The 15,541-nt window shown below is 41.9% G+C and overlaps 1 protein-coding gene and 1 non-coding gene across 7 annotated transcripts in view; one reads left to right on the top strand and one right to left on the bottom strand.

The window, feature by feature from the left end:
• Positions 1-15,541, top strand: part of slc20a2 (solute carrier family 20 member 2) — a 61,277-nt gene that overhangs the window by 36,699 nt on the left and 9,037 nt on the right. For 4 of the 6 annotated variants that reach the window (XM_088994024.1, XM_088994028.1, XM_088994025.1 and 1 more), the window contains exons 5-9: positions 2,744-2,840; positions 3,026-3,145; positions 5,819-6,052; positions 6,137-6,788; positions 7,549-7,734. In XM_088994024.1, the coding sequence (XP_088850150.1) occupies positions 2,744-2,840; positions 3,026-3,145; positions 5,819-6,052; positions 6,137-6,788; positions 7,549-7,734 (1,289 nt within the window). Of the gene's footprint in view, positions 1-2,743; positions 2,841-3,025; positions 3,146-5,818; positions 6,053-6,136; positions 6,789-7,548; positions 7,735-14,102; positions 14,188-15,541 lie in introns of all 6 variants that reach the window. The other 2 variants (XR_016114677.1, XM_088994027.1) reach the window with 1 other exon arrangement.
• trnas-uga (transfer RNA serine (anticodon UGA)) lies at positions 8,733-8,814 on the bottom strand. The gene has a single exon. It is a non-coding gene; the product is annotated as a tRNA-Ser (tRNA).

A 15,541-nucleotide genomic window follows, 5' to 3' on the forward strand; every position in this document is an offset into this window, starting at 1 on the left:
CTGGGAAGCTTCATTAGAGGCCTGACGGCTCGAATTGATACACGAGTACTTCTTCAATCGATTGCAAACATTTATGCTTTCCTCTTTAGAACTATTTGAATGATATTCATAACTGGATGAGTAACAAGAAAGCATCTTCTCCGAATCTGAAGCCATTGTTTTGATTCTAGAGCAAGGCTAGACGTTCTGGCGTGGCGTCACGAACAAGGGGGTGGGACCTTCTGAAACTTGCCATTTCCGGGGTCATTTTGAAGTAGTTTTGGGACACTTTAAGTCATTTTTATTGGTGTTTTGCATTTGACTAAAAATATCAGTCCACGTGTTTTGGGTATTTTAGATGCTATAAAATGTTTTTCTGATGTCAGTTACGAAACAAAATGGTGTCGGTTGTCCTTTAAGGCTTACATTTGAGAGTATTTTTTTCTCCTTTTTAGACCTTTTACCATTTCTATGATGTCACACTTGTCAAATGTGATCACGTTCCAAACTTTAACAGTTGCGATCTGATTTTAGTTCTAACATTTGGTGAAAATGTGGCTCGAGAGGACAACAGGCTTAACCACGAATGCAGTTTTGCATGGCACTATACGCAGGCAGAGGGGATAAATTGAATGTACGTGCGACGGGAGCCTCTCACGTGGCGAGACACGCAGGCTGGAAGCAGGATCACGGCTCTTGTCTTTCAACAATAGCAAGCGGTTAAAAAGAGTCCAACTGGCAGCGATATCAGACAACTATTTGCTAAACAACTCTGACATCGGAGAAGCTTCCCATCAGCTGATCTGAGTCAGCAGAGGCGGGGTGGTGAGGGATTCCGATGGCGTTGCCATGGTGATGCCAACGGCTTAGTTGACCAGGATTGGGGCTTGTTACTCTGTTTTGATATGAGCATTGAGAGAAGAAAATCAATCCCGTTTATGAAATAGATTTGTTGAAAGTCATTTTACATTGACGACAATGGCACCTGGTAGAGGACGTACAATTACTGCCATGCCGTCGTGATATTTAACTCATTCACTGCCAGGCGATGTGCGAATATGTGTCCACTCCTCCACTCCAGTGCCAGGGTTTTTGTCATTTTCACTCAAATTGCAGGATCCACAGAATATTGAGTTTTAGGACTACAGTACATAAACATTCAATTCATCATAAGATACCTTAGACTCTCTTCTTTCATCAGAAAAAAAGAGTTAATTCTTAAGTTAGATGGGTCTGGAGTTATCTGAGCTTGAAATGGGGGCAGCTGTACAAAATACAATGCATACATATTGATTTATATAGCGATTTAACAGCGCTAACATGGACAAAAAGCAAAAGTTGCACCTTCGTGGAACGGAAAAACATCGCCAGAGGTCTGACCAGCGCTTTATCGGCACCCCCGCAAGAAAAACCAAAACAAGCAAAAAAAACTGAGAACCCCATATAAAGGTTTGTAGTTGTCTAAGTTCCACACAATGGCAGCAAAGGACTTCTGATAGTACATTTGGGCTGGGACTCACAAACATTTTACTATTTGTATATCTTTTTGAAAACTGAAATCATCAAGTACAGGTAATTTAGATTATATATATATATATTGGATTGGATTGGATTGGATATGCCTTTATTAGTCTCACAGTGGAGAAATTTACATTTCACAGCAGCAAAGTGATGAAAGGAATGAAAGTTTCTTCGCGATTGATCGATTGTAACCGCAATTATGCCGTAATCCGAAAATGAGTTTTTTTTGGAAAAAATGTTGATGCTGAATCATTTCATTGACTTCTAAGGATATCATATCAATCAAACATATCGATCATTAAATGCAGAAATATGTATTTTTTTTAACAAAATGTACAATATTTATCTTAAATAAAATCTCATCCCACATTTCTATTAGTTGTATAAATAAAACAATAGCTAAAGAGTTTATACATCAGAATGCAAAGACAGGAAACCATTTTAATAGATATTTAGTAACAAAAAAAAAATCAATATAAAACCGAGCAAAGTAATTTACACTCATTGGACACCTGGAGTAATTCTGATGCAATCTTGTGTCGCTAGATGTCGGAACAATGGGGTACTAACTTGTACCGACAGCAAATTTAGGTAGAATCGTACTCTCATTTATTTTCTACAAGTAAAAATTTATGGCGGTACTCATTTGTACCGTCAGTATCAAAAAGGTTAAAGTGAGCACAGTCATTTTCATGTCTGACGCGTCTTAACAGTTTATAATGTAGAAGCTAGGTGTTAGCCGCTAACATTGGCAACAGCTGCTGTGTGATTAAACGTCAACATGTTTCATTTGTGTGGTTTTTTTAGTGTCTTCAATTTGCTCTTGAGCATGATTTCACGATGATGTTGTCTTACTTACTGTTGGCAGCAAGAATTCTGTGCCTTAATTCTTCACATTTTTAATGACTGCAGCTGCCCTTTTTCTTCGTTTCAGACAAATAAATTACGTCTCCTGAAACGTGGCCAAGAGGTTTACGCTGTGTAGTATCTACAGGAGACCCTCATTCTCCTCGCTTGTTGTTTGTTTGCAGTTTCCCACGGTACAAAGTCAAAGTAGAAAAACCCACCATGCATGTCAAGCCCGTACCGCGCTGTGGAAAAGTGGCATATGACGCCTGCCTAAGCCACGTTTCCTCAAACATCTTCCACTATCTCTGAAATTTATATTGATAATCAATATGAACCACATGACCCAAATCATATCTGCTTATCCGGAAACGGTGCTTGTTTTTAACTCTTCTAGGAAGATTCGGTCCCCAATGGCCTGCGAGCGCTGCCCCTCTTTTACGCCACCACCATTGGGATCAACACCTTCTCCATTATGTACACAGGAGCGCCATGTAAGATCCACGTGTAGTCTGACACCAACGTACGATCAAATTATCACGTCAGGCAGAAGAGGCGATTCCGCCCGCCACTGTAATCAGCGTGCTCAAAATTCCAACTGCGGGTGTGACAAAAATATTGATCGATGAACGTGGTCGTCTGTTGACTCTATGTTATTTTCTGCGCTTATTGCTTCCAGTGCTGGGGATAGAAATGCTGCCGGTGTGGGCCATCTTTCTCATCACCTTGGCAGGATCGCTGGTGTGCGCAGCAATAGTTTGGATCTTCGTCTGTCCCTGGATGAAGAGGAAAATTGCAAGTAGGTTGACTCATTGGCTTCTTGCTAAAGCCTCCCAAAAGTGTTTTGATTTTTACATGCAGCTGATGGGTTTAAAAATGATGGTTCCCTGTGGTTTATGGCTCTTCACGGTGTTAGAAAATGGAAGTAAAATCAGCAGGAACCAAGGTGTTGAACAAAAGAGATTATTTTAATCTTGTAGACAGTTGGGACATTGTGAGGTCGGTTGAAGAGGGCCAGAGAGAGAGAGATAGAGCCGCCCCTTTCACCTGGTTTTATCATACAGCAGTGATGACATCATATCGACCGGGTCTATCAGCAACGAGGAGGGTGTAACAGGATATCAGACTGAAAATAAAGATGTTTAATAGTTGTATTAAGTTCATCCTGTCTACTTGATATCTAATTTAAAACAGATTCTTATCTTACAGACAGTGTATTTTCGGTGTTCAAATACCTGACATGTTTCGTCGCGTCACAACAACATCCGTGACACTCTGACGAAGGTGGAAGTAGACGCAAGATAAGAATCTGTTTTAAATTAAAGATGTTTAATAACGGTACACACTACAGATACACAAAGTTATCTAATAAACTACTACATCCATATATAGACTAAACTAGAAATGGAATAACAGGATGTTTACGGATCTGTATATAAACGTTCTATCAGCAGCGCCTTCACATTGTCGGGTTATGGTCGCTCAATAAATTGAAATTTAATTTTGATTCTTCAATTCAAAAACTAAAAATGAACCAAAGAGCAGAACTTGCACAATATTTACCCTGTTCACGAATTCATGACTCGCCTTTGAACCCTGCACACGAGGCCAAGCATCCAAATACACTTTGTGACCTAGATGCCTGTAAGGATTATAGGTGACGTTAAGCGGGCCATTACTACATCCGCCTTAAATAAATTGAGTGAATTCCTGGAGGTTGTGTTTGGAATGAGTGTTGTTTGTGAATTCGACAGGGGGTTAGGGGGGTGTTGCGCTAGAATAAGTTAGCCTTGAACCAACTTGTAGCTCAACTTGTGTACTGTACTGTTTTTTGGGGGGGGCGGGGGTTCAGCAGCAATAACACTCAATAATGTTCCAGTTCTTCCTCTGGTTAATTATATTTTTTCCAGCAGTGATACAGTTTCAGTCCAATTTGCTAGCCCAAGTGATTGAATTTAGATTCATATTTTTAAAGATCACAATAGAACAGTGGTTCTTTTTAGTAGTACCGAAACCCAACCAGTTAATGTGCACTTCCACCGAACCCTTCATGATATATACACATTTCTTAAAAACAGAAAAAAAGATACAATTTCAACGGATGAGTAAACCATATTTTCAGGTGTATAAGGCGCACCCAAATGTCTTCATTTTCTTGAAAAGATGACCCTGTGACTTGTGCGCAGGTATGTCTTATATGTGACGTAATATTAAGCGACAACAGGTTTCGCAACTACCGTCAGCATCCACCGACTCCATTTCCCGTCATAGAAGAAGTAGTGCGTAACCTCTCTAGTGTAGCGCCTTATCATGTGATGTGCCCTATATTTGGCAAATTTTTATATATTTATATATTATATTGGGAAAACGTTTGTTCATTCATTGAAGGTGCACTTTATAGTTCGGTGCGCCTTACATATGGAACAAGTTTGAAAATATACCATTTATTGGGGGGGTGCACCTTATACTGCGGTGTCCCTTATACACCGGAAAATACGGTACATTGGTTAGATGTTTCAGGTGACGTAGTGTGCCTGAGACCTGGTGTTGTTGCGGTTTAACAATTTTTTTTTTGCACAATTTTTTATTTACCATATTTTCCGACGTATAAGGCGCACCCAAAAGACTTGAGTTTCTTCAAATGATGACTCTGCGCCTTATATGCAGGTGCACCTTATGTATGAAGTAATATTGAGCCAAAACAGGTCTTGCAACGACTGTCAGCGGACACGACTCCATTTCCCACCCGTAGAAGTAGTAGTGCGGAGTCCATGCTAGGATATATAAAACTCAACCCCAGCCTCTACCGTAGCACATAATAATGTGTTGAGTCTTATCTTTGGAAAACATTTATGTAATTATATACAGTAAAGTCTCGTTATATCGATATTCTCGGGAGTCGGAAAAAATATCGATATAACCGGACTAACGATATATCCGATCCTGCGGCATGTCAATTTTCTCCTTGCGTTCATAGAAATAGTATCGTAATAAGCAGTACTATCGATATAACCGATATCGATATAACGAGACTTTACTGTATTACACTTTTTTCATTTATTGAAGGTGCTCCTTATTATCCGGTGCCCCTTATATATGGAAAAAGTTTGAAAATACACCATTCATTGGGGGTGCGCCTTATACACCGGAAAATACGGTGTTTTTCTTGTTTTTTTACGACATTTGATCACAACAGTCACACCTTGACTAGTCGCCGAACTAAATTTCCCACGCCACTGATGAGCCAAGCAAGGTTATGTGGTCATCTGCATCCAGTGATGGCCAAGCAGGTGTGTCACAACCAACTAACATGTTGAGTCGCATATGTCTTATATATCTCATGGCGGAAGCTCCCTCGAAACCCTGGGTTCCGACTTCCCGAACCCATGTTGTCCAATTGAATCTGGGTTAAGAACCGCTGCTATCAAGGTTGAACTAGAGTATATCTAGTGCGTTGTCAATTTTTCTTCAGGTCGTCTGAAGAAGGAGCAGGCTTTGTCCAGAATCTCTGACGAGAGCTTAGACAAAATCCCTGAGGAGGAGGAGGAAAGCCCCGTCTTTAAGGAGCTTCCCGGGGCCAAGGGTACAGATGAAGCTGTGCTGCCACTCACTGGGGGCAGCAGCGAGAGGAACGCGCGCACCTCGAACAGCGAACTCACAAACCCTACCAACGGAGGCAACGTCATGCCAAACGGACGAGTTTACGGTACAAACCGTTAACTTCAAAACTCATTTTATTTTGTCTCCTTATTTTAAATTAAATTATTCTACTTCCTGTCATTTCGTGCAGGCCGGACTCACTCGATGACCAACGGCTGCCTCAAGTCGCCCGTCTCCAATGGTAGCTTTAGCTTTGACGGCCACATGCGCAGTGACGGCCAAGTTTATCACACGGTACACAAGGACTCAGGTCTGTATAAGGACCTGCTGCACAAAATCCACCTGGGCCGGATGGATGACAACGAGCGTCCCGGCGCTACCGCCAACCCGCCCGACAACAACTACCGCCTGCTGCGACGCAACAACAGCTACACCTGCTACACGGCGGCCATCTGCGGGATGCCCGTGCAACCGATCATGCGCACGGAATCTCGAGACGACAGCGAGAAGCTGGTCGGGGAGGGCGGCGGCGGCAGCAGTGGCGGACGCAGCAACAGCGTGTCTTACTCCAAGAAGCGTATACGCTACGACAGCTACTCGTCGTACTGCAACGCCGTGGCGGAGGCGGAGATCGAAGCAGAAGAGGGCGGCGTGGAGATGAAGATGGCGACCGAACTGGAAGGGGTGGAGGAAGAGGGGGGATCTGCACCTTTGCCTCTGGACGACCTGGCTGACGAGGACCACGAGGAGAAGGACAAGTCGGAAGTCTTTCTGCTTTTCCACTTCCTGCAGATTCTCACCGCCTGTTTCGGCTCCTTTGCCCACGGAGGCAATGACGTCAGGTACCAATATTTGTGTGTGCATGTGTATGTTGGGGGGACTGAATGAGAGAAAGAGTGAGAGTATGGCGGAGAGAGAGAGAAATATTGTTGAGAGAGGGAGAGAGAGAGAGAGAGAGAGAGAGAGAGAGAGAGAGAGAGAGAGAGACGTATGAGAGAGAGTGAGTGAATTAGAGAGAGAGAGAGAGAGAGAGAGAGAGAGAGAGAGAGAGAGAGAGAGAGAGAGAGAGAGAGAGAGAGAGAGAGAGATACATACAGAGACTGCATAAGCGAGAGTGAGAGTTGGAGAGAGACCGTATGCGAGTGAGATAATGAGAGAGAGAGACTGTATGAGAGAGAGAAATAGAGAGACTGAATGAGTGAGAGTGAGATTATGAGAGAGAGTGTGAGACTGCATGAGAAATGAGAGAGAGAGAGCGAGCGAGAGAGAGAGAGAGAGAGAGAGAGAGAGAGAGAGAGAGAGAGAGAGAGAGAGAGAGAGAGAGAGAGAGAGAGAGAGAGAGAGAGAAAGAGGGGGAAAGAGAGAGAAGAGTGAGTGAAAGAAAGTTAAATGAACGCTGGCACGTGTGGGTGCCGCTGCTCACCTGCAGAAAAAATATCCCATGACTATAAAGTGTCCTTGAGAGTTTTGAAAGGCGCTTATAAATGAAATGTATTATTATTATAAAGAAAGAGAGAGCAGTGTTCTTCTTGTGCAATGTGTCTGAAAGCTGCAGCAAATAACATGAAGCCTCACCTCAAGCTCCCCTCTCCCATTGTGCAGTAATGCCATCGGACCATTGGTGGCGCTGTGGATGATCTATGACCAAGGTGGTGTGATGCAAGACGCCCCCACTCCCATCTGGCTGCTTTTCTACGGCGGCGTGGGCATCTGCGCCGGCCTGTGGGTGTGGGGCCGCCGGGTCATCCAAACCATGGGGAAGGATCTGACTCCCATCACACCTTCAAGGTGAGAGAGGACGCACGTGGGGAGGGGGGGCAATGTGGCCGGAAGTCATGTTGGATGACCACGCTTCATGATTTTTATTTCTTTGTCATATTTATTTCATTTTTGGATAAGATGATCTATTTTGACTACTTAACTGAGGCTGGAATGGAAATTAGTCAACCTTTACATCCAAGATTTTCCTTTAAGATCACCTTTAACTCATTCACTGCAATTCGCACATTTATTTGTGAATTGAAAAGCATGACATCAAGCGCCAGTCCCGAATTTTTTCAGTTTTTTTTTCTTGTGATAAAGCGCTGGTCAGACCTCTGGCAATGTTTTTCCCTTCCACGAAAGGGCAGCATTTGCCTTTTGTCCATGTTACCGCTTTGTTACAGCTTCAGCGGTTTTTAAAGCGCTACATTAATCAGTATTGTATTGTATTGTATTCTGTAAAGCCAACCCCATTTCTAGGTCAGATAACTCCAGACCCATATTGTCACGGTTTGCAAGGTGGTGATGGCAGTTATGGGTCCCAAAAAGCAGGCAGGAGGGAGCAGCAGGTTGTATTTGAGAAATTGCATTAAAATAAAGTCAACAGGAACAAAATCTAAAATCTAAAAAGTCAACAGGAACAAAATCTAAAACGTTAAAATCATTTGAACAGAAAAATACAAAGTATCAAAAGAAAAACCCAACAGTAAAAGTCTGCCAAGATGAAACAAACACATGCACAGCATACAATTGCATACACAGTGCATAGAATGACCCGACGCCGAATGGTCGTGCCGGGAGTCCTTTTGACTGCCACTGATTGTAACGACCAGCAGGGCTGACTGTGCTACCTGTTGGTCACCAATCCGAATGTGGCAGTCTGCCACTGATCAGCTCCTGTGCAGGTGCAGCCGACAGCGCCACCCGTTGGTCGCCAACCAGATCATGACACATAACTTAGGAATTAACTCTTTTTTTCGGCTGAACCAAAAGTCTAATGTTTCTATTTTTGCATTAAATGCGTTCGTTGTCAGCAGGATTTGAACCTGCGCGGGAAGATCCCAATGGATTTCAAGTCCATCGCCTTAACCACTCGGCCATGACAACATTCACTAAGAAAGAAGAGAGTCTAAGGTTTCTTACACTGTATCGAATTTTTATGTAGTCCTAAAACCCAATATTCAGTAGGTCCTCCAATTTGAGTGAAAATGACAAAAACCCTGGCACTGGAGCGGACACATCCTTGCTCACCATCTGACAGTGAATGAGTTAATAGTATGACTAATTTCCATTGAATGCATTTCCAAGCGTCTGCTAATGAAGCTGTACTAATTTATGAATGGACTCAGATGCCGGTTGCATTTGTTAGGCCTTCGGGTATAGAATGAAAATGGGAGTGACACGCTGCATGTTGTTCTTCGGTTTGTCCACTTGTTACATAATGATCAGGAATATATCAGAAGCTCAAGGGCTCGCTCTGTCCTTAGACCGAAATAGTGTTCAGCGCATATCCTTGACTATGTATTGTATGCTCCCTATTGATGCATGTTCTGCCTTTTCGCTTGCTGGCATTTTTTTTTGATGGACGTGGGGTGGAGATTCATGCATGCCTGCGTCAGGAACATTTTTATCTGCTCTTTCTAAGCTTACGGCTTCAAGTGCAATAACAGCGCAACGTAGTTTGTGTGTTTTCCTCATGCTTGTGTAGATTTTATTTCCTTGTGTACCAGGGCTCGGCCCGGTCGTCGAGTGGTTAGTACGCCGGCTTCACAGTGCAAAGGTCGCCGGTTCGCGTCCCGCTCCGGCCTCCCTGTGTGGAGTTTACATGTTCTCCCCGGGCCCGCGTGGGTTTTCTCCGGGTCCTCTGGTTCCCTCCCACATTCCAAAAACATGCATGGCAGGCAGATTGAACAGTCCAAATTGTCCCGAGGTGTGATTGTGAGAGTGACTGTTGTTTGTCTTTGTGTGACCTGCGATTGGCTGACAACCAATTCAGGGTGACCCCCGCCTCGTGCCCGAAGACAGCTGGGTTCGGCTCCAGCAACCCCCGCGACCCTAATGAGGAATAAGCGGTACGGAAAATGGATGGACCAAGGCTGTCAGTCTTTTTTTTGCCGCGGGCCACATTGTCGTTACGGTTTCCTCTCGAGGGCCGTTATGAATTTGGGGAAACCATTAGATTGGTTAACAAATTAATGAATAACTTGTGTATGGATCTGAAGTCAAGAATAATGACTGTTATTGTAGTTTACATACAACAATTTGACATTTTTGTTTGGACTTCAGCAAGCATCAAGTTTGATTTGCTTTCGCGGGCCAAATAAAATGATATGGTGGGCCAGATCTGGCCCCCTGGGCCGTGACTTTGACGCCAGTGCTATATCCCATTCCAAAAACAGCCTGAGATGGACCTCGCCGCTCCCTCCCAAGTCATTTAGAATAGGCTTGACTTCTCAAATCGTATTTGAAATGAACAAGCGCTTTAATTTCAACCAGCAGCGGACGCAGCTAATTGGGTGACTTTGTCATTTTTTGGTTGAGTGCTTTCAGCGAATCTCAGGTCATTAAGTTGCTTGACCAGGCTGACATGATCACATTTCACATTAGGTTGGATTTGCATTAGGTTGGATTTGTATCATTTTTCTCCCCCAATTCCTTGTCACATTATTTATTTTGGCACTGTGAAAAAATGATTTTTCTACAGTGAAATTCAGCCAAACGTCTCTCCATTTTTTCCCCCTTTCCTCCGTCAAGGGCTTTTCTTTGAAAGCTTAGCCCTTCTGAATACGAGTCATGACTGTTCAAGGTTTCTTCTGTGACATGCATCACAAGAGGCAGCAGGAAGTACTTTGGCCTTCTGGGTAAAGTGAAGTATATCAAGTGGAGGAGGACAAGTTAGCGCATTGGGACGCTGGCTTCAGTCCATTTTACCAGACGAGAAAAGCTAGCCCGACTCGTTCTTTTGCGCTTCCCACTTATTCTTCATTCCATCACGCTCCGTCCATTAAACTTCTTCAATCTCTGCTCAACTCATTCACTGCCATTCACAAATTTATTCGGGAATTGAAAATATGACGTAGAGCGCCATTCCCGAATTTGTTCTGGTTTTGTATTGTTTTTTCTTGTGTAGGTGCCGATAAAGTGCTGGCCAGACCACTGGCAATGTTTTTTTTTTTCCACAAGGGGGTAGCATTTCCCTTTTTTTTCCATGTTAGCACTTTGTTCCAGCTTCAACTGTTTTTAAAGCGCAATATGTAAGTATTGCATTATATTTTGGACCGCCACCCTCATTTCAAGCTCATATAACTCCAGACCCATATCATTTAGGAATTAATATGATATTAATTAATTAATTAATTAATATTCCCCTCCTCATCGTTTTCTCTTGTCTTGTTTTTTTTTTTTTTTTTTTTCATCGTGCTTCACATCGAAATCTCGCGGTCATTCTCACAGTGATTCTGTCTGATGGTTTTTTTCAACCCCTTTCTCCATGTCTCCTCTCTCTTTGGCACCTTCTTTCCTTCCTTCCTTTTGTTTTCTAATGCCCCCCCTCCCCTCCATCACCGTCACAGCTCGTTGCCAGCGCCCAAAGGCAAATTTGCTCTGGTTCGGCGTTCCAAAGGAGCTCCTTCCTCCCGTGGTCTGTTTCCATGCCTCGCCGTGTGGGAGCCAGGGCAGGCCAATGTGTTAATGTTCTCGACTGGTTGTGCCTCTATTATGCGGCCTCACATTTGGTTGCGCCGACACTGCAAATGCACATTGCGGATTCATAAGAAGTTTAATGGACGGAAACATTTATTTTCTTCATTGTCGGCCATTGTTGCCGCTCTCATACGGCTTTGCCAGCGATCCACTGAGAAGAAAAAGCGCTCAGCGCCCACACTCCTATACAGTGATACCTAGGTTTACGAACCCCTTGGCTTACAAACTTTTCGGTATACGAACGTTACATTTCTGAAAATTTTACCTTGGCATACAAACTATTTTTCGGGACACACACGGAGCTGCCACAATGAGTGATGTGTCGTTCACGAACGAGCCCGTTCTCCTAACAAGAAAATGGCCCCCAGTCTTCCGTTAAAGCCATGTGATTGGTCAATAACAAGGGGGTGGGGGTTACAGACAGAGAGAGAGAGAGTAAGGCCGTTCTCCCAAAAACAAAATGGCATCTCCGGTTAAAGCCACGTGATTGGTCAAGAACGCAGCAGTGGGGGGGAGGTTTAAACATTAAACAGGCAGACGACAGAGAGAGTGTGAGAAAACACACACACACACACGAAAGGGAGATGACAGAGCTTGAAACAAAAAAACAAAAGTGAAAAAAAAACACAAAAGTGAAACGGTGAGAATGGATAGAAAACAGTGAAATATGGACTCGTTTCAACTTTGATAGTTCAAAAGCAGAGTGTAGACTGGAAGGTTAAAATATCCCATCAATCAGGCTCCACAAATAACCCGCACAAGCCATCTGTACACTTGATACAAAAGCTATCAACCCAGCTAAACAGAACACAATAGCTGAGGAAAAAGGTAAAATTATCGCAGAGAAAGCACCTACAAGGTATCATTCCTCAAGATGGTGAAAAAGGGTCCTCATCAAGTGTTTAAATGCTGATGAAACCGGCCACTCCATTCCATTAAGCTATCAACGACCATCACAAAGGTAAATAAAACAACTTTATTATACTGTACAGTTTATGTATTTAATTATACCATACCATAGCACATTTATTATACATAAAATAAGGTATATGTTGTGTAGTTTTAAGGTTTAGAAAATTAGAAAGTAGAAACTTATGTTTTATGGGGACCTGGGAACGTATTATTCTCATTTTAATGATTTCCTATGGGAAAGTATTTTTTGGCATACACACTTTTCGCCTTACACACTGTCTGGGAACCAATGAAGTTCGTAAGCCAAGGTATCACTGTAGTTGAACAACGGACCCATGGAATGGGGGGTATTCATGATGAAACAAGGAAAAACACATACTGCCTTTATTTGGATTATTTGGGGCAGCTAGCTGTTTCTTACACATCACAAGGGTCATTGAGTCAATGCCTTGCAGCGATGGAACATCTGTGGAAACGAACATCACAGACGACTCAGTAAGTGTTAGGACTATTTGGGTCAACGCCGTGAGTATTACAGAGACAGGAGACAATTAAGGATAGTGTCGCATGATTTGTCATGGTGCTCTTCTTCCATGAACTACAGACTATTTGGTGTGAATACAACACAGACGTGAGTGTTTTGAGCTTTAGGCTTTGTTTGGAATAGGAAACCATTTCTCCTCAAGTGATAGGAACTCATAGTTTTTGGGTCTTGTAGTCGTCCGTGCAAGTATTTGCATCGAAAATATGTAAATTGTGCTGTAAAAGTTACGTTGATGTACCATATTTTCCGGTGTATAAGGAGCACCCAAAAGCCTTAATTTTCTTCAAAAGATGACCTTGCGCCTTTACGCCGGTGCGCCTTATATGTGAAGTTATATTGAGTCACAACAGGTCCCGCAATTACTGTCAGCAGCCACGACTCCCATTACACCCCCAATCCCCGTAGAATAAATAGTGCCTAACCCCAGCCTCTACTGTAGCGCCTTATAATGCGATGTGCCTTATATTTGGAAGACTGTTACATATGTATATATTTGGAAACCGTTTCTTCATTCATTGAAGCTGCGCCTTATAATCCAGTGCACCTTATAAATGTATGGAAAAGGTTTCAAAATATTTTGAGGTCCCATATATATAAGACGCACCCCCATTCATTGGGGGTGCGTCTTATACTCTGGTGCGCCTTATATGCCAGAAAATACTGTATGTAGTGTAAAATCTAGGCCTGTTTAGTTAACCATAAAGCTTTTATTCTGTTGTATGAATGGCAACAGGTGGACATGGAAGAGCCTAGAACTGCTGTTCTGCTTGTCGCTGACGTCTGTTGATGGACAAAGATACAATATTTGTCGTAAACAGTCATTTTCATGTTTTTTTACACATGTACAAAGTGCAATCATATGTTTTATCAGTGCATTTGTGTGTGTGTGTGTGCGTGTGTGTGTGTGTGTGTGCGTGTGTGTGTGTGTGTGTGTGTGTGTGTGTGTGCGTGTGTGTGTGTGTGTGTGTGTGTGTGTGTGTGTGCGCGTGTGTGTGTGTGTGTGTGTGTGTGTGTGAATGTGTGTGTGTGTCTGTGTTTAGCATATTTTAAATAGCAGTTGCGTGACTCGCACTTTTAGTGCTTGCTTGGAATGTAGCCAGACGGTGCCATCGGGCAGCCCCTCTCCCTCAACACAAATACCACCCCCCCCCCCATACACACACACACATGCTGTGGGCAATTTGAATGAAAAAATGTGTCTTTGCTCCTCCTCCTCCTCCCTCCTCCCCCTCCACAGTGGATTCACTATTGAACTGGCGTCCGCACTCACAGTCGTGTTGGCTTCCAATATCGGAATCCCTGTCAGTACCACCCACTGCAAGGTATGACAACCCAGTGGATTCCATGGGACCTCAACTCAAGCCTTTGTCCCTCTACAGGATTTGTTCAGGGCGCGAGGGCACGCACGCACTTCCTCAGGGGGTTACCAGTCATGCATGTTCAGAAGCACACAAAGTTCAGGCCAAAGTACATCAACATTATTACGGGGGAACTGGATGTAACTTTTTTTTCTCTCTCTTCCAAGGGGAATCTTCAAGGTTGAACCCAATCCATTCTAAAATTTGATTGATGCCCCAGAATTGCCACATATTATTATTATTATTATTATTATTATTATTATTATTATTATTATTATTATTATTATTATTATTATTATTGCTATTGTTAGTAGTAGTATTAGTACTGTAGTAGTATAAATATTATTATTATTAGTAGTATAATATTAGTAGTAGTAGTAATATATTAATTTAATTAATTTAATTAATTAATTAATATTAATAATTTATTATTATTGTTCTTATTAATATTATTATTGATATTGTTGTTATTACTATTATTATTAGTAGTAGTAGTATAAATATTATTGTTATCATTAGAAGTAGTATTAATAGTAGTTGTCATATTAATAACATTATCAATATTATTATTATCATTATTATTATTGTTATAACTGATATTGTTATTACTATTTTTATTTGTAGTAGTAGTAGTAGTAGTATAAATATTATTAATATTATTATTATCAGTAATAGTAGTAGTATTAAAAATAACTTTATTATGATTAGTAGTATTATTAGTATAATTAGTAGTAGTAGTATCATCATTATTATTATTATTCATATTCTGAATATTATTATTATTAGTAGTAGTAGTATTGATATTTTAATTATTACTATTATTATTCATAGTATAATAATAATAATAATAATAATAATAATAATAATAATAATAATAATAATAATAATAATAATAATTCTTATTATTATTATTATTATAGCTTTTTTTAACATTCTTACCAGGGATCTTCTTACCTCACATCATGCTCAATGGGGACAGCGGTTAGTCCAGTGGATTGCTTATCATGTTATCAGGTTTCTTAGTGCATCAAAGCGAAAATACAATTTTATAGACAATTAGATGATAGTTGTGAAATTTTAAAATGATCATAATTGCTCCAACGCTGACAATCATCACAATCTCCAAAGAGGATTATGTGCAGCTGGATTCTGGTAGCCCCTTACAGATCTGCGTGCGGCCCCTCTCCTCCGCCTCTTTACAGGAATGTCGGAACCAGACTGGACTGTACGAGACGCCCCAGGTCATCCTTGATGACCACCACCCCCCCTTTTCCAAACAGCATGACGTCTCATCCTGTCTCATTCCTCTTTTCCATTT

Source organism: Hippocampus bargibanti, linkage group LG04 (assembly GCF_051943395.1).
Source record: "Hippocampus bargibanti isolate YZ-2025 linkage group LG04, ASM5194339v1, whole genome shotgun sequence".
NCBI lineage: Eukaryota > Metazoa > Chordata > Actinopteri > Syngnathiformes > Syngnathidae > Hippocampus > Hippocampus bargibanti.